The following is a 19,885-nucleotide window of genomic DNA, read 5'->3' as shown; positions in this document are numbered from 1 at the left end:
TGATGAGGTGTGTGATGGCGCACACATGATCATAAACAAACCGCGTATCCTGGAGATCTGTTTTGCTTCACTCCGGTTGCTTGGGATTTTTTTTGTTGTGTGTGCGTGTGTACGCGCTTGATATGACGTCATTACCGGTGACTCCTTCTTTCACTTAAGACTTCCTCTTAAGGCCGTGTGATGGAGCAATTTCTGATTTCCAATTAATTTAATAATAATAAAAAAACGCGCGCACGTGCGTTTGGGTCGGACACTGCAATAATAATAATAACGGTTCTGGCTTCAGTCCTGTACAAATGTTCGGAAATGAAGGGATGTTTTTTCTGGTCCACCTTCTGATCGGTCCACCTTAAAACACACACACACACACACACACACACACACACACACACACACACACACACACGCTGACATTGCAGCAATGCAGGTTCCTTTAAACTCACTGTAGGAGCGGCCTGCCCCCGTTTCCACCCATATTCCGACAAAACTCCGCCTCTTTCCCCCAATTGGGCTAAATTAAATCTCCCGGTAAGGGCGGGGCTTATTGGAATACGGGTGGGGTTTGTTTTTAAAGCTTGGTAGCTTGTGTAGTGATCGGTCTTCCCTGAACACAGGAGCTTATAAATAGACACATAGAGGCACAGAAACAGAAGCAGTCGGGTCGGATTGGATCGGAACCGGCGGCTCCTGGTACTGCTTGGAAAGGACTATCCGGCTCAGGGGTGTCCAACATCACACACTGCTGGGGACATTTTCATACACACACACACACACACACACACACACACACACACACACACACCACTGTATATTTCGACAGTCTGGAAGCTCCTGGATTAGTGTGTGTTTAAACTCACATCCCACGCAATACATGCCGAAACCGGGGGACCTTCAGGAATCGAGGAGCTTTGAGGTTTTCGCCACTATAATCGGTAAGTTTCAGTTCTCACAGCTGGACGCGCATCTGGGTTATATTGTGTTTACTCAGCTGAAATCGGTATGATGGTGAAATGAACCTGAAGATCTCTGAAGATGATTTCCATTAATCTTCTGCTGGGGATTCGGATGAAAAATAGAAAGGAAAAAAAAATATTTTGGAGAGGGCTTATGTTAGATCCATTCACAAATCTTTTATAGATCCTGTAGATTCCAATATTTTGGGTTTGGGTTTCTCCTGTACTGGTACCAAAAGCTGTACTTATTACTCCCTTGCTGGGGTGGAACCAAAAAAGGTAACAAAGGAAGAGTTCGGGACGTTTATTGAGTCTATATAATAATAATAATAATAATAATAATAATAATAATAATAATAATAATAATAATAATAATTCCCTAATGAGATTAAAGCTGTTCTCGTGCTTTGGGTTCTTCATATCTTTAACCTTTAACACTGCACCTTTAAAGGTCTGCTGATGCTCCTTAAAGGTTCACCACACACATCTTCTAGGGTAAAAAAGAATGTGGGAATTGAGGTTCAAAACCCTTGATGAACATCTGATGGTCACCAACCCAGCGTCAAGGAAGACCTTTAGCTCTGTTCTTATCTCCACCCAGCTGCATCCAGTCCACATCTATGGCGTAAACACCCTCATTTTAATATGACGAAGCATCATAAACATTTGTGCAGTTTCCTGTTCAGGCTGTTTCTCCGAGATTAATGGATAGCTGGTGGAGCTTCTGACATCAGTTTATATTTAGAGAGAGAGAGAGAGAGAGAGAGAGAGATGGTGAAAGAGAAAGAGTATGGCTAAAACCCAATTCACCATATAGGTGCAGTGCATGGAGTGTGTGTTCATGTCTCCCCTGCATCTGTACTGGACTGTGTGGTTAATGGAGAAGCATTTGGGATGAAAAGCTGAATTGTTGATGCCTGCTCTCACCACTAGGAGGCGATCGAGGATCTATTAAAGTTTCGGGGAAACTAAAACACTGAATGCTTCAGTCTGAGTATCAGCACGCATGCAATCAATATGTGTGTGTGTGTGTGTGTGTGTGTGTGTGTGTGTGTGAGATTCCTCACATTATGAAAACGTTAGATGATTACATGGTGTTTTGTGTCTTTGAGCATATGACTACTATTATATCTAAAATATCAAAGATGATCATCTTCGGCTCAGTTTCTGTCTCCCCGTGAAATTAATGTCGCAGTTTTTATTATTTTGTTTTAATTAGGGGTAAGACGGTAGGTCAGTGACGTCATGCGGCTTTCCTATAATACACGATTAGTGACGTCACGAACCGAACTCCACCGGGTGGAGCATCTTAAACATCAAATCCGCCTTTTTGAACTGATGATTATTGCTATTTCAAGCGATATTTGAATGATAATTAATCGGACGAGGAGGAAGCTGTGACTCATTAACGCGATCTGAAACCGGAAGCACTCGGTCAGAGCAGGTCATTAACACACAGGTGGGCTGCTGCGTGGATTTCGGCACCTGAATTGCTCTGAATAGCACCGACACGGGCCTGTGCCCGATCTCGTTTTGTTTTCGCAGCAGTTTTAAACCGTTATGAATGGCTGTAGGATCGACGGTGGGGGCCGGACTTGGGGCGGGATTAAAGCCGGTTAAACCCCGCCCATTTCCGCCCCGGGATCCGTCTTCAATGAGAAAAAAGAAAAAGAAATAAGCCGCCGGGGTGAAGGAAAGCGGGCGTGGCGTGAACTTCACGTGGTGTTCCTGTGCAGTCGAGATTGGTTTTGACGTGGATGACGTATTTCTCTAGGCCCCGCCTCCGACGGGGTCGGTGTGATCGTAGCGCGGCGGTTCGGCGCAGAGCAGCAGCGCAGCGCAGGAACGCGAACGCAGCCGCACCGCACCGCACCGCAAAGCGCGACCCGACGCGACGCGACGCGACGCTCCGACCCACGCGAGGAGCCGCTGCACGGCGTCCGGGGGCACATTTATAATTTTATAAACGTTTCGTCTGCAGAAAAGAAAAGAAAAAACCGACACGGAATAAATGTTTATTTGACGGGATTTGTGCGTTTAAATCCCCTTTAGGAATTATCCGGCTTTTTCCTCCCCGTTCTGGAAATATATAAATATATCTGCTCTTGGCTCGAACCGGGACTAAAGAAACAAAAATAATAATAATAAAAAGAGGAAGCACTGCGTTTTCATCCTGTGGAAAAGAAAAGAAAAAACTCGGGAGAAACCACTGACCGCTTTCTGTTCGGAACACGACGCAGGCTCTCGAATGGACCCGCAGCTGAGCGCGCCCCCGATGAACCTGCACATCCACTCCACCACGGGCACGCGCTTTGAGCTCTGCCTCCCCGCCGAGGAGACCGTCGAGGGGCTCAAGAGGAGGTTATCTCAGAGGCTTAAGGTGCCCAAAGAAAAACTTGCGCTTCTGCACAAAGAGACGTGAGTATTCCTGTGTTTTGATTATTATCATCATAATCATCATCTTCATCTTCAAAAGTTCAGTGGTTTTTAATTTTTGCTCATTTGGTTTTTGCTGCACGCATTCAGCTGCTCCAGAGTGTTGTATCTGATCTTTCCGGTCAGATTTGGATTCTTTAATGTGTCTTTTCATCGTCACTGAATGAGATCATGTACTGTGAAATGTCTTGTATCTGTTTGGAGTTACAGTAAAGACTCGTGATCATGCAGCACTCTGGTCCTGGGGAGAACATTGTGCATGGGTTAGAATGACAATAAGAGCCGACTGCTGCCTCACCCCGGGGGAATAAATAGTTAGAAGATAAATAAATTCTCAGAAGACTTTCGTCTATTTAAAGTGCAAGCAGGACAATGCAGGCGTCCTACAAAGGCTCACGGTGTGGGAGAATATTCGCTCATGATGTTGAAAAGGGGGGTGATGTTAATTTCGGAGAGCTTCTCGGTCTGCCTAACAATAACACAAAGGTGGTAGAATTGGGAGGGGAAAAGAAAAAGCCTCTTTGTCACTTGCAAATGACCCTAACAGTCTTAACAGTTGCATTGTTTTCACCTTGAATTGGGCCAATTTAGTAGCCCCTCTGTGTAATCACCACCAAATTACATCATTCTTTTAAAAACTCCAAGGCCCTGGTTATTGGCTCGGTTGTGGCTTAAGGTGGCTTAATGGTGGGGCCACCCTGCTGTTCTGGCTTTGTGGCTCGAATATCACCCATAATCACACTGTCATTTCACACGTCCTGTCTGAAGTCTGCAAAGATGACCGTATTTCAGTTCTGGAGATATAAAGCGTTAATGACTCGTTACCTGACCAGAACCTGAAGATATTTTAATGATTAATTCGATGATAATCTTCTAGTCATCGTTATTCAGTGCTATCTGCCATATCAGGTGTGTCATCGTTCTGTGATAACGTAAACTATAAAAAGAGTTGCGTCGTTCGAGTGCCAGTAAAATGACCACGCTTATTTGAGTTCATGTACTTTCCAGGCGCCTGAGTTCAGGGAAGCTTCAGGACTTGGGCATTACAGATGGGAGCAAGTTAACTCTTGTCCCAACAGTTGAAGCGGGTCTAATGGTAAATGAGCGCCACACACACACACACGTTTCATTTTGCCCACCTGAGTGCACTTTAAGTCAAATGACTCTTGTTTGTGTTTCCTTCAAGTCTCAAGCATCAAGACCTGAGCAGTCGGTCATGCAGGCTTTGGAGAGTCTGACTGAAACCCAGGTAAGCATCTCTCTGGATTGTGTTGTGGTATGTGTGGTTGTTGATGATGTAGGTGCAATATTACATAGGTGTATATGTGGTGGTGTCGGGGCGGGGGGATGGGGTGGTCTAGTATGAGTCACAAGGCCTGAAGCACGAGATGTGAGGGACATTATCAAAAGCGTTTTACTTTTTTGAGACCTCAACATGCTTAGGCTGCATATTTTAAGAAACACCCTTCAGTATCCTGGCAACGGGGTGGAGCGAAGACAAGCCCAGGCAGGCTTTATGTAGCACCCACTTAAAAAAGACCTGGTCCTCTTTAACAACCAGATGCTGCAAGAATCAAGTCGCTACCCAAGAATTAAAAAAGTGTGTAATTTCTTTTATATTTTTTTATTGATGCATTATAGGGTTGTATTTATATTTTGACCTCATGCTGTATGTTATTGTATCGACTGAACAAATGAGCAGGATTGCTGATAGATACAGTCAGTCTTGGACAAGCTTGGAAGTTTAAATAGGAAAGGTGGAACGAGGTGGTTTGAATAGGGATTCCATCATTCTTCTGACTCTGCAGGCCTTCTCACAGTGTTTCTTATGGGCATGAAAGCAGTGTGCTCCAGCCCTCGAGTCTCACAGCTTTTAATGGTAAACTCGCACAAAGGTCTTTACATCCCCAAATCTGGCATTTCTGGAAAAATAAAGTGTTTGCACACACATTTTACGAGCACATGACAGTGCAAATAGTGTTAGGAATAAAAAATAAACTCGTTCTGCCTAGAACACATTCGGTCACCAGAATCCGGTCTCGTTCAGCGGCGTTCAATTTCAAGACGCGGCCCTTATGTCAAAGCCACCAACCCAATTATGTGCTTGATTTGTGTTCTGGGGAACATGCGCACAGAGATACAGTCCAAGGTCTTCTACTTTGCAGCCGTGTCAGGACTCCGAGGCCTTCAGCTGCAGAGCTCTGAAGCAGCTTCCTGAGAACGATCTAGATTTGCATTTTATGTAATCAGATAAAGTGGAAAAGGACGACTGCCATTTATTGGAATAGTACCCTTTCCCTCGCTGCTCCAACCCTGTAATTTCAGGCTGGGGTAGTTTTTTGTTGTTGTTGTTTTTATGTCTCGCACATAATCTTGAGGTTTTAATTCCCCTCACACTATCGTTGAAATGGAATCTGGAACGATAGTGCACTCTTTGGTGCTTCCTCATTTTCATTTTCTCGTTATACACCTACCAAATGATAAAAACCCAAAACATGAAAGCAAACGTGATGGACTTCAGATGGAATAATGAGCAGCATCAGGCACATCCTGCCGATCTCGGTGTAAATCCCGGAAAAGGTTTTCCGTCATAACCCCCACCACCAGTGTCAGCAACACCCACCGGCCCTCTACAAACCAGAGCGTTCGCCATTGTGTCTAAAAGCGGACGGATGCAAATAGTAGCATCTAACAATAAAGGGCGAGTCACCCTCTCTGTCACCATTCTCATCATCCCCACCCCGGGACAGGGACGGGGGAAGGGTCAGAACACATAGATAAGCCCAGTCTGAGAAATAGCTTCTCAACGCACGTCACTCTGGTCCTAGCGGAGTTCATACAAAATAACCACAAAGGATAGCAGTGAGTCAGAACGTTGGCTGGAGATAAAAATAGACAAGTGGACACAAAGGCTTCGTGCAACTCAGTGCACCTGGTGATTAAAATGGCACAGACATGATCAGAAATGTGTGCACCATGCTCCAACTTTAGAGAGGATTAGCCTGGAATCGGCGTTCTTTTTACCTGTCAGCAGACGTCGTCATTCCTGGAAGTGTGGAGACGTTGTCTTGCTATTAAGGACACGCCAAAGGAAAGTCTCTTATAGCAGCGTCTCTCGCCCGTCTCGAGCCAATTTCATCTGACTCAGAAGGTGTTGAGACTTCACAGTGCATATTTCTGATCAGAAGGCAGAACCCGGGGGAGTGAGATAGAGGCAAAGAGAGGACACAGCAGGAGCACTGAGCAAAGTCTAAGTGGATTGCTCTTTTGTAGCCCTTGAAAAACCTCAAAGCGTTTTTGGTTGTTTGCTTCAGATGAAATATAGAAACGATGGGGGATGACAGAAGATTTAGCCGGCAGCCCATCGAGCATGCCACTCTAGATTTTGTAATCATTCAGCTGATCAAATCCAGCTGTCACCCCCTGGTCCGAACCAATTGCACACCATAACACCTCCACCGTCAACCCCATCAACCCCCTCAGCAAGACCTTGAGCAGGTCAGCATCCCCTCACTCAGACCTTTTGAAGGTGGCTTTTTTTTCAGGATTTTAACAATGCATGCTATCGATTGCTTTACAGGATTTTGTTATTTCATCCTGTCCCACTGCGTCAGTTGGTGTATCGATAGAAGTCTCAAAGCCAGCTGTGTGTCGATGCTGAAGCTTAATAAACTGTTGCACGGACCTCATCCTACGACAGGATGCAGTAACTTTATGATTTGACTCGTTGCACTATATATGGACGTCCTTACCATCCATACGGTTGATAAAACCCTTTTGTTTGATATTTAAGCCCTGGTTTCAGCTGCATGTGCTGTTTGAAATAATTACCTCGATACACAACGCTGCCAGACCCTTAATTTGAGGAAAGGGGCAAAAAAAAAAAAACGGAAGAGTCCAAGACTGGATATTACTGAATATTTCATCAGTGCTGAACAGCATTTGAACTCTGCTTCCACCCTGCCCCCATCCTCTAAACCCAGTGTCTCTCTCTCTCTCTCTCTCTCTCTCTCTCTCTCTCTCTCTCTCTCTCTCTCTTTCTCCCATCACTCTTATCTTGTTTTTTCTGTCTTTTGCACCCCCTTTACTGCATAGCAACGGATGCTCACTGCAGCACAAAATGCCACTGAAACCAAAGAAAACTGAATTATGAAATGTAAAAAAAAAGATAATTATGGTACCTCAAGGTTTCTCAGGTCTCAAGAACCTCATTTCATCAATAAGACGCACTTCACTGCAACCAGGCTACAGTCCAAGCGCACGCTAAACAGATCTTTTTTGGCCTTTTGTAAAGCGAGAGATGGGGGAGGGCTGAAGACGCGAGATTGGCACTTGAAGGTCAAACGACTTTGAAGAAATTTGAGAATGCGCCACTGTAGACCAAACGGAAATCTGAGCAAGCATGTGAGTTAATGGCCTTTAAAACAAATAGGCATGTTCGAACAAAAACGTCTACTTTTCAACATCTAACCCTTTCCAGAGCACATTACACCCACAAGAACGAAGCTGCGACGTGTTTACCTTCTAAACACCTTCCGCATTTCTCCATTGGGTCATTTGTTTTCATCGTCCGTTCTGAAAGTTAAGTAAGATAATTTTGAGACGTCTTTTATACACTCCATGATGGCCACGTATGTTTTAGTTCCATTATTCCATCTCTTGGTGTCCACCCTTCATGTGGAAAAACATCTGTAGCGAGTTTAATATCAGGGTGTGAGATAGCAGTTTAAAAGTAAACCCGAGGTCGTTTGTTGTTCGTGTAGGAGAAGCATGTGGTAGGTGAGGTATTGAGTCACGCTTAATGTCTCTGCCATCTGCACCTCTGAGGAGCACTTTTCCTGGTTGCTTGATGCTCGTGCACTCTCTTATTATGTGGGAAGTGTAGATGGCTGCCGTATGAGTCAGTGAGACTCTTGGCTCGTCAGGGGCTGATCTGTAAGGGTAATGTGGGGTCTGGCGGACTGACTTGCTGACAAACAGTCCCAAAACATGTAGCTCCTTGTGGCTTTCACACCACAGCCTCCATCATGTAGCCGCATAGTTGAAGTGTAGGCCCAGTGCCTCTTGCCACATTCGAGGTTACTCACACAGCTATTGCGAGTGCTTCTTTCAAGTGCCTGAGCTTATGTAGGTTTATGCAAATTTACAATTACTGTTTTCCTGACAGCTGTCAATCAGCGCACGGGTCCTTCCTGCCCACCACCTGGGGTGACTCATTAATGACATTTGCATGGAGTTTCCCCACAGTGCTGAAGCTTTAAAGGTGTACACGTTTAATGGTCGAAATATGAGTCATTTCAAGTAAAGTTTGAGAAAATGTACATATATAATCAGATTTAGCCATTGAGGAATGATTACGATGAAATGAAAGGCAGAGAAATAGACATTTAGCTTGTATCGCTGATGAAAAAATAGTGCCACTAAACAGGCAAGGGAAGAACTCCGTAGGGAGATCCCAGTGAAAACGAAGGTCAATGGCCGGTCAGCCAAAACAAACCTGATGGAAAAATTCTGTATTTACTTTGTGCAAAGCTGTAATACCTTTTCAGGATTTTTGATGAACACTATAGACAGATCAGGCAAAACATTATGAGTGGTGAAGTGAATAACACTGATTATTTCTTCATCATGCCAGCTGCTAGTGGGTGGACATATTGGGCAGCAAGTGAACATTTTGTCCTCAAAGTGGTCAGGATCAACCACAAGTGGTCCAAGGAAGGAACAGTGGTGAACCGGCGACATGGATGGCCAAGGCTTATGGCTGGTCCATGTGGTCTGATCCAACAGATACTGTAGCTCAAATTGCTGAAGAAGTTAATGCTGTTAATGCTCGATAGGTCAGGACTGTTTTTGCAGCAAATGGGGGACCAACACAATATTAGGTTATGACTGATAAGTGTTTAAGTCACTAAATTGCGGCGGAACCGGGGCTCTTTTTTTATATATACATTTGCCTCTATTTAATTGCAAGATCATGGGGTCTTAAAATAATGCCTAATCATAATCCAACTTATTAGGAGAAAAATGTTTTAGTTAGAAAAACTTTGAACTGAACCAGTAAGCAGCGATTGTTATGAAGGAATTTTAAGGGCTAATTCGAGGGAAGTTAAGTGCACTTAAAAGAGCCAAGTCCAGACAAGCCTAAAGTATTCCTCTTCCTGATTTGTAGGGGTCAATGCCCCAGGCTTGGCTCTGTTTTGCTTTCTGGGCACTCCTAAAATGGGCATGGTTTCCACTTCCACTCAGAGTCCTCAAACAATTGTCCATTATGTGGCTGCTAGGCAAGTGGGTCTGCATCCTGTTTCTGTGGTGGATTTTGAAGGCCCAAGGCCAGACAAAAGTTGGCCCTTTGTGGATGTACTGAATGGTTGAGTTCAGCAATGGGGAGTGTGTGTGTGTGTGTGTGTGTGTGTGTGTGTGTGTGTGTTTGTCAGTGTGCATGATCTGTAACATGATTGCAGTTTATTGCCTAAAAACATTTTGCATTCATCGAGCCCAAATCACTTGACCCGAAAGTCTCACAGGGACATTCCTGAATCCTCCCTTTTCTCTACACCCCCCACCCCCCAATTTCCTGCTTATAGGTCAGCGATTTCCTGTCTGGCCGCTCTCCTCTGACCCTGGCCCTGCGCGTGGGCGATCACATGATGTTTGTCCAGCTGCAGTTGGCAGCACAGCACTCGGGCAACCAGCAGTCGCAACATCGGCATCTCGTCACACGCAGTAGCTCTAACGGCACAACGGGACATTCTGCAGCAATTACTGGCACCCAGAACCGGGCATCTCACAACCCCCACCAACACCAACACACACACACCCACACCCACACCATCCTCAAATAACACTTCCACCCAGCCCTGTTAGCCCTACACCTTTTCCTTCCTCTCCTTCCGGCCACTCTATGCCCCCTCTGTATCCCACCTCGACGTCCAGGCACTGCAGTACCCCACCTCGCTCCTCACATCTCCCAGAAGGCATCTTCCGTTCTCAGCAACCGTTATCGGCTTGTCAAAGTCCTGCTAGCGCCTCGAGCCCTGCTGGCCCCTGTCCAGAGGTAAGAGTCATCCAGATGAAATATGAATCATTTACCCGACTGTTCCAGCAGACCATTTACAGTTTCCTCATGTTCTCTGTAGGCAAACTGCACCACAAAGGCTACAGGCAACTGCAGCGCCCCGCCACGCTCTCGTAAACCAGGTGCTATCATTGAAAGCTTCGTCAACCATGCTCCTGGAGTCTTTTCTGGGACATTTTCAGGTATAACTTATCATACGGTACATTTCTTCTTGGTTTTATTTATTTATTTATTTATTTTTTCAGTTCAACCATTTAACCTCTCATTTCCTATTTCCCCTGTTAGGCACTTTGCACCCAAACTGTCAGGACAGCAGCGGAAGGCCACGACGTGACATCAGCACCATTTTGCAGATCTTGAACGACCTCCTGAGTGCCACACGCCACTACCAGGGCATGCCTGCTTCTCTCACACAGCTACGCTACCAGACACAGTGCAGCAGTGCGGCGTCTCCGGCGCCCTCGCCGCCACCTTCACCATCAGCCACGGCTGAGCTCGCCAGCCTCACCTCCAAAGCTACCTCTGTGCCGTCTGTGAGCCAGGCACCTCTCCACCCGCTGGTGCAGTGCCAGAGCCAGGTCCGAATGTGCAAACCCCCCGGTGAGTAACAGAACCATTTTATAGTATATGTTCCTTTTTCTTTTCTCGCTAAATTTTCTAGCATGACACTTGGAATCCGTGGCACAAAAATGGAGTGTGACAGTGTTTAATGAAACAGTGCGATCCTGAAAGAAAGTGCTGTAGAAAATAGAGGGTGGTAAAAAAGACAGTGCTGTCTAGGGATTCCACTGCTTTTCTCAACAGGCTTGTTCTGTCAGGCATCAGTGGCTGCGTTCTGGCAGAAGCGGCACGTCTGGCTTTGTCTCTGTGTGCCGATGGTGTCAGCTTTCCTCTCTGAGAGAATGAATGGGGGAGGGTGGGTGCGAGAGATAGTCGTCTGAGATAGGTTTCACAGCCGTGTGGCAGGTAGAGAAGAAAGAGCTGAGCTTTTGGATGAAGAAATAGTTCTATAATATTAATGATACCTCATTTTATAACACCATAATCAGTGGAAAAAAAAAAAACATTTGGAGGGGGTGAAGTCCTCCCTTCCTCTAAGATAAAGCATGGCTTATCTGTGTGTGCTTTGTGCACTCACCCCCTGCTTCCATCATCAGCCTTTCTTTGTTCCACTCCCACATTTCCAGTCAATGGGCCTTCCTACTGTTTCCACTCTGGCAGGCCAGCACTTGGGCTCCATCTGTAAAAACCATCCAGGCGCTGCGAGCCAGGCCTCCTCAATGACGCCTTGTTTTTCTTTTGGCCTTTAAATAGAGAGATTTATACAAGAAACATGAGCACTGAGAGAATGCTCATTGTATTTAGAGATCTGCGGGAGAGGGGGGAAATGTACCAAGGGCCCATTCATAAAAATCGTTTACATCCGGACACCGAATGCCTACCAATTAATTGGCGCTTCCTTCATGCTTCAGAACAGGGCTGCTTACTGTCTGTTTGTTAACTTGTGTCTGATCTTTCAGCACCGCTTCTTTAGAGTCTACTAACTTCTACTAACACTAAATAGGAATACCCTGGGAGACCCACATCTCAGTTTGCTCTGGTAATTCCAGCTCCTGAAAATGTCACATACTTATGCTGTCTCCATTAAGCTTCCACTCCTTTAGTCTGTGTGTGTGTGGTTGTGTCAATAAAGAAAGCAACAGATACCCCCACTGACCCCCCTCATGCCCAGAGCCTAGATTCGATCTTTGACTTGCTGTGAAGGGGCCATGGATGGGGGTTAAACTAGATACTGAACCCCAGGTGGGGGAAGATTACCCATGGAGAAGTCCTGAGCTCAGTGGGGTTTCTGTACTCTCAGTCCAGCACAGTCCTGCACTTTTATATCACTAGTGGGTCTAAATAGCTCAACAGAAAAACCAGGCTGTCCCATTCAAGTGATACAGTTGAAATGAAGGAATGAAAAGAACGTAGGAAAGAATGATTACTGAAAAAATAAGCAGAGTTAAAATAAGGCAAAAGACAGAGAAAATTGGTAAAAAAAAAGTGGTCAGATTAGCATAGGAATTTAGCCCCTATATTCCTTGGCTGCTAAATTCAACAGAGGGATTAAAAGAGGATCGAATCAAGTCTGAAACAGGGTAGAAGGTACAGGGGGTTGGGGGAGGAATGCTTTCTTCTCCCCTCTCAATCTGTCAGCTCAGGTTAGTTTAGTTTGGGTTTAGGAAGGCTGGGTGGGGCTGCACTTCAGAGAAAGAGCGAGAGAGTGCAAAAGAAAGGGGAAGCTAGGGTGGGGACCACTCGAATTCCTCAAGTCACTTCTTTAATCCACCCAAAAGCAAATGCTGCCGGCTCCTGTGTACATTCCACAGCACGTGAAATGTCACGATCTCAGCTCTCTTTGTCCTCGGCCATCTCCTTGTTTAAACAGAGCTGTAGCTCGTCTCTCTGAGAATTGCTCGCCACTTTTGCAGATCTTTTTCTGCTTGATTGAGTGCCCCAGGCCTCTTTCTCGGTCACTATGGAGCTCTGACCTACCCACCACTCAATAATTCATTCCCTGGTGCAGCTCCGCCAATGCTGAGTGTATAAGAAGCCCTCCAGGCTTCCTGTTTGCTGCTGTGAGGCTGTAACTGAGCCTGACTGTTGGGCAGCGTTGTATAGAACCGCTATCTAACGCCCTTTATTGGTCCCTGTATGCAAATAACAGTTATTTTAGATGCTCGCTCCCTGTGGGGTCATTGATGGCATCACATGCAAGAGGGGATGAGGATGGAGGGGCTGCCTGCCCTCTAGTTAAGGCTCCAGATGGCGGAGTACAATGCCGTGTATCCAGCCTGAGCTTGTGTTCACCCCCAGGCGGAGCTGGCTAGTCTCCCAGCTCTCTAGGAACATGCTGCAGCTGGAACATGAAACAGCAGCACCCTCTGATTTCAGAGTGTAGTTGGGTACAACCATTATTACACTGTGGATGTGCAGAGTCGATCAGATTCTTTATATGTTGCCAAGAAACAATTTTGTCAATTCCCATATGACCAGTTCTGCTCCTGAGAGGCATGAATCCTGATCTGGTGGAACGTATTTGTCCGTGTTCTCTGGTTGAGGTTTTTCAGATTTTTGAAGCAGAGGGCGGGTAACACTTTCCCATAGTGCCTTCAACTGTTTTTAATGTTGCCAGAGAAGCAAATTTTGTTAATCGGCTTTATAGTGTCATACACGATTGAAGGACGAGCGAACGGGACCCGAGAGTTACTGCATGGGATTGAAATAGTAGGAGGTTCATCGTGTTTGTTGCACAAGAACGGCTGATCTCAAATCTCCTTGGGGAAAAAATGTAGCCTTAGAGATAAAAGGTCTCTTTTTGTAAGAATACAAATACCTACAAGAATGATTGTTAATTAAGCTGATTATTGGAGCGAGTCCACTGGAGCTGCTGTAGTGTGGTGTATTTCACAACGCTCAAGTCTTCCATAACTGACCAAATGCCTACAACTGAGCCAGTAGCTTCAATGATTCTCTCTCTCTCTCTCTCTCTCTCTCTCTCTCTCTCTCTCTATGTTCTCTTTTCTCCACCCTCCCCCTGTTTTCTCTTTCCATTTTCATTCTGTTCTCCTCCCTTACATCTGCATGAGGGCTCGGGCTAAATCCTCCTCCCTCAATACAGTGATCAATACATTCTCATGCATCAACCTCTTTTCCCGGATACACAAAGAAACCCAGAACCTCTTCCTCTTCTTCTTTTTGTTTATTTTTTATTCTGTTCTGCTTTTCGAAAATGCAACGCTTTCGCACTGCTTGGAAATTCGATGGCTTTTCACTGTAATATTTTCCAGCCCTCGAATGAATTCCCTTTTTTTCCCCTATATCCCTCAGATACCCCTGTTGCGGCACTGTTCTGGGGGAGGGGAGGGGTGTGGGTGGAAATGGGGGTAGGGAACGGAGAGGAAGGCCAGGTGTATATGTCGTGTTTGGGCTGAACAGCTGCCCAGCATGAAGCCTGCGCCGTTTTGTGCTCTTGTCCTCCCCCTCTCTGTTGCAGGATTTGGGCCGCAAACCCTCGGGTGGCGTGAGCGCATTGCATGTGATTGAGGACACTGCAGCGTGCATCTCACGTGGAAACAACACGTCTTCTGCTCAGGGGTTTAGGGGAGGGGGTTAGCGTAGGGAGGGTGAGTATTGAGGAGATAGAATTCTGTTTATTCAGCCCCCTCTGCCTTCCTCGTCTGTGTCCTCCTCGGTTCATTTGTGATCACTGAAGGCAAATGAAATCTCTGTTCCCTGAGTGCATGCGTGCTCGCAGTTTGTCAGGGTCTTCATAAAGGAGGGAGCTTTAAAAGCATGAAGAAAAAGAGGGCATTTTCATTCCTCTCTCCTGCCTTTGTTCTCGGTGTATCTTTTACTCCCAGCCCCCACCCCTGACGCCTGGACTTTCTCCCTGAGGCTCTCACTTCATCTCTCCCTCTCTGCACTCATGTCAGGAAGCACTGCAGGATGGCTTCCAGCCACAGCCTAATAATAACCCCCACTGCCATAAACAGAGACTCGAGTCCCCCATCAGGCCACTGCTTTCAGCATGCAAAGCATGCCGAGGGCATGTTAGCAAGCGGACAAACATGCAGGTTAAGTCCAGCTCCTTTTCACAGTTCCCTAAACTAGCAGCCATATGCTGGTGCCAGGTTCTTTGCCATTCAGGAGGGCATCCATGCCTCCGTCGACCATATGTGGGGAAACGTTGTTGATTCTCACAAAGGAGAGCCCGGGAAAATAAGCTTGGCATATTCTCCCCGTTCTTTGCACACGTAATGCATCGGATATACATACGATGAGCTCTATGTCTTACTATTCTCTCAGCTCCTAATGAGCATCCAGGGTTTTTTTTTTAGAGCAAATCAGCTTATGTGCAAAGCGTGAGGTTTTATTTTCTATCTCTGATACTTTGTGCATCATTAGTAACTATGAAGGTACAGGGTGAGGGTCATGGTGATGGTGGCTGCCCTACATTTGTGTATTCAGCAGCTTTGGGACTATTTAGGAGGACATCTGCAGGAGAAAGGCAGTCAGAGAGGAAGCCCTAGTTAATGTATGTCACATATTGAAAACACGCTCATGATTGAGAACAACCTGATAGGAAGAATTAAATGTTTGCTCAGAGAAGGTTATCGGACATTGGGAGTGATATTCCCACCACGAGAAGAAAATACATATCGTTTTGTTTTCAAATTGGCAAAATGAAACAGATGGATCTGGGTGCTGCAACATGACGCGTCCCCATTCCACAGAGGTATAATGCCACAATGTGGGCCTCCCTATAGTCCCCCTGTTTTTTCTGCACGCAGATGGGGGTGTCTCTTTACTCGGGGCGGTTGGGCGAATGATTGCTCGTTCAATGAGCTTAGGCTAGGGAAAGGCAGGGTGGTGGTGGTGGTGGTGGTGGGGGGTTGGTCTACTTCGCTTACAATTTCCATTCGCTTGCATTTTCTATTGAAAGCCAATAGCCGTGTCCTCGCCTGGAGATGGATTGCCGCACTAGAGCTAAGGTTTAATCAATAGGTCTTTTTAATTTGCCATCGATCCATGTTAAAAGCTGCTGCTGCTGGTGTGTGTGTGTGTGTGTGTGTGTGCGCACACGTGTTTGTGAGTGTGGAACACCCAATGAAAGATGGTCTGTGCTTTGGGTTATTGACATTCTAGCCTGTTATTTCATTATTTAATTCTGGAAGAGATCCTAATGGAGCTAGCTAATAGATTGCGGTTGCTTTTTCCCCTTCCATCCTTCTGAATATATTTATAAATGAAATTAAAGCTGAGCAGGATAGTGCGGCCTGACGCTCGTAGAAGCGAAAAAAAAAACAGGGTTTTCTTTACCAATAGGCACATCAACAAGGGGAAAATGCATTTAGAGAGGAGCTCCAGCGATGGGAACTGATAAGCAGTGGAATATATTTGCATGTGAAAGAAACACTCGAGTGTTCTCGTCTAGCCGAAAGTGTTGCCTTTTCCCCCGGTGGCTTCGGCTATATCTGCAGCCCAGTTTTGTCCTTGGAAATATCAAGGTCACATTCTTCTGAGCGATAAGGGTTACAGGAAGGAACCTAAACAAGTCACACGCTTAAACAAGTCGCACTAATATCAGATCCTGCAGGCGAATGCAGGTGCGAGAGGCCAAGGCGCTCTGTTTACTGTTTGTTTAGGAAATGATGCTTCGTCTCAATGGTCTTTAAAAGACAGTCACAGCGAGTTTCACGCCACACCAGAAATCGCAGTGTAACAGTGAATGCATCAGAGACCTGACTCTAATTTCCTGTTCGTTTTCTCTGCAGGTGACCGACTGAGGCAGACGGAGAACCGGGCAACGCGTTGTAAGGTGGAGCGACTGCAGCTGCTCATGCAGCAGAAGCGGTTAAGGCGGAAGGCCAGGAGGGATTCCCGCTCCCTACCAGTGGCTTCCCAACCGCAAGGCCGGACGCAGTAACAGCAACAGCAGCATGTCCAGCGAAGGCTCGCTCGATCTGGACTTCGACGACTCGGTGTGGAAACCTGACGTCAAGGCTGACATGAAGTCCGAGTTCATCATGGCCTGAAACGACCATAAGTTCAAATTAGTGAATGGTGGTCCAAGAGATCCAGCAAGAGACAAAATGTTGTACAGGAATAATGTGAGACTGTAAGGCTGGTCATGACTGAGAGAAAAAACAACAACAATAACCCAAAAGCATCGTACACTTCCCTTCAAACAGACTTGTTTCACAAAGGAAGTTAAACTGACCTTTACCATGTATCCCTGTCAGCCTACGATCACAGACTGAACAAAAACTGTTGTGAGAAGTAAAATCACGAAAAGGAGCATAGCAGACTTCAAAGGTGTAGGGAATCTTCTTTATCTTTCTCCTTTTCCCAAGGAGAACACGAGGATGGAGACCCATCCAGGGCAACATGCAGCTATCACAAATACACAAAACCCATGATTTATTATTATTATTTCTATTATTTTTTTTTTCTTCCCACAGGGGCATTCACAATTTTACGAGCCATGAAGCAGATCTTGAATGAGGGTTGATTTGTGTTTTAGTTTGTTTGTTTGTTTGTTTATTGCTTTTTATTACTATTAATCGATTTACTATTCTGAAACGAATATGTAGCATTACCCACATAGCATTCAGGTTTCTAATCTTATGGATGAGGAGGTTTTATTTGCACATATCTTTTGATTTTCAATACAAGAAATGGTACAGTGCACGTTGAGCCTCGCAACGTTTTTGTTTTTCACACGCAGCTCGGTGTAGTGACGGTTCAAAGCGGGAACGTGTTTAACCGAGTTTTCCTGTCGAATCCGAGACGGCGAGTTTATCGGAACATCCAGAGTTTCTTATTCCGTTGCTCGTTGTCCGGCACGGTCTCTTATTGTCTCTCTGCGCTCATGAGAAAATTGCTGATTAACATACCCTCAAGGCATTTGAGCCGATCCTTCCACTTGAGAAGTCTCCTGTCTTGTCTATGTGATGGTAGTCTCTTGAGAAAAACCTTTTGCAAATTGCTCTTAAGTGACGGCCTACTTAAATTACCCTCGTTTAAGCCCCTCGTTCTGTCTCGTTAGACGGAGAACGAGGAGAACAATAGGCCTACAGCCGCCATCTTCCCCCTGCTCGATAGTGCCTCACGGGTAGATGCACTAACATCCAATTAGGCCTTCCACAGACCCACAGGTCTGCTGCTACACAGGACTTTACTTTGCATGCAGATGTGTGAATTAGGCTCATTTTTGTATTAAAAAATAGATATAATAAGAACACAGGTGCTTAAAAAATGCATGATTGAATTTGTATTTAAAAAAATAAAAGTTTCTTGGGATTAGAAATGACGTTACATATCAGTGGCTAACCAAAACCCCAGGGCTGGACTTTTTCTTTTTTTTTTTTTTTTTTTTTTTTTTTTTTTTCCTTTATCCCCCCTAAACACCCCGTTAATGGATCATTCCGGGACTGTGATGAGCTTGGAGCAAACAAACTTTTCAAAAAAAAAAGAACCCCTAAGAGCCAACCAACCCTTGGAGCTGCAGTGATGTTGGACCAGCGTCTACCCCTACTGACTTGAGACAATAGTCAAGAATTATATATATATATATATATATATATATATATATATATATATATAAAAAGTGAAAAGAAGACCACAATTGCACTCACTGAGTTTGCAATGAGATTACCTGCCTAAATGGAACCTAGTCTTTTTTCTTTCTTTTTTCTTTTTTTTTTTTTTTTCAAGTGGCCTTACCTTTCACAGACATACACTTAGGGACTAGTGGACTAGATGGGGATTTTTTTGTCGCTGTTGTTCTTGCTGTCTATTTTTTGTGTGTGCGTATGTGTGCATTATTTTCACGCCATCATTTCCTTTAGTTATTTGGGCAACTCTAATTTCTTGAAGGTGGAGGCTCTAATATGTCAAGGCTTCTGTGCCTTAAAAATTGCCCTTTGGTTTAAAAAGGAGGAGGAGGAGGAGGAGGAGGAGGAGGTTGAAGAAGGTCCTTCAGCAAACGTATTATTAGCCCTGGTTGAATAATTTTTTATTCGGGAAAAGTATCTGTATATTTAGCACTACCTGGATGTAAAGGCAAAATGGCTTCACATTTCAATAGTGTGCTTCATCATTTTGTTCTCCTTCATACCCTCACATGTTCTATCACCAAGAAGCTAAAAAGCAACAACAAAACTTTTTATAAAAAAGAGAAAAAAAATCCCTCAACAACAATAATAGATATTAATAATAAATCAATAAAAAGGAAAGGTCCAGCTGTAGCGCTGCAGCATCAAAGTGCCCTGAGTCCAAACAGATGTGTTCTTTAAGGACAAGTTGCTACATGCACTTCCTTCCTCCTCACACTTCAAAGGACAAAATGTCCCATTCAAAAGCATTTGAAGTTCCATATCTTTATGAAATATACTCTGTGTGTGCCTCACCTATATGTGAAATGACAAAACAAAAAAACAAAAAAAAAATTGAGATGAGCTTGAGAGGTGGCTGTTAAATGGGGTCTGGATTGGGGGTGGGGGTGGGGTGAGGTGTGTTTGGGTGGGGGTGTGGTAGGGTGGGGTTGAGTTTCTAATCCAGTTTGTTGAAGTTCACATCATTTGAGTTGCCTGTTCTTTCTTGTAGCCAACAATTAAAGATAATAACAAGAGTCAGAAATACAATGTTCTAGCTATAGACCGGTGTAGCACATGTGTGACTGTATTAATTTATAAAAAACCAAAATGGTAACTGTGAATTATGTATTTCTTTGTGCATTTTTTTATCGTGGGAGAAGGTCGAAAACGGGGCGTGTGCCCTGAATTTTTTTTTTTGTGGAATATAATGGAAATAATCAAGTAAAAAAAAACAACGAAAGAAAGTATCTAAATATATTTTTTTCTTAAGCAATACA

General features: G+C 44.9%; 1 protein-coding gene across 1 annotated transcript; it reads left to right on the top strand.

Moving 5' to 3' along the window:
- Positions 1-580: 580 nt before the first annotated feature.
- Positions 581-19,096, top strand: midn (midnolin). Its single transcript, XM_046857794.1, is given in 10 exon segments — positions 581-932; positions 3,194-3,371; positions 4,398-4,485; positions 4,576-4,638; positions 9,974-10,199; positions 10,202-10,443; positions 10,526-10,646; positions 10,750-11,064; positions 16,785-16,893; positions 16,895-19,096. Coding segments are annotated over 10 exon segments (1,554 nt in total). The 5' UTR covers positions 581-871; the 3' UTR covers positions 17,046-19,096.
- Positions 19,097-19,885: the final 789 nt, after the last annotated feature.

Source organism: Silurus meridionalis, chromosome 9 (genome assembly GCF_014805685.1).
Source record: "Silurus meridionalis isolate SWU-2019-XX chromosome 9, ASM1480568v1, whole genome shotgun sequence".
In the NCBI taxonomy this organism is placed as follows: Eukaryota; Metazoa; Chordata; class Actinopteri; order Siluriformes; family Siluridae; genus Silurus; species Silurus meridionalis.
Note: the sequence above shows the minus strand (reverse complement) of the source record. Positions and strands in the feature narration are given on the sequence as shown.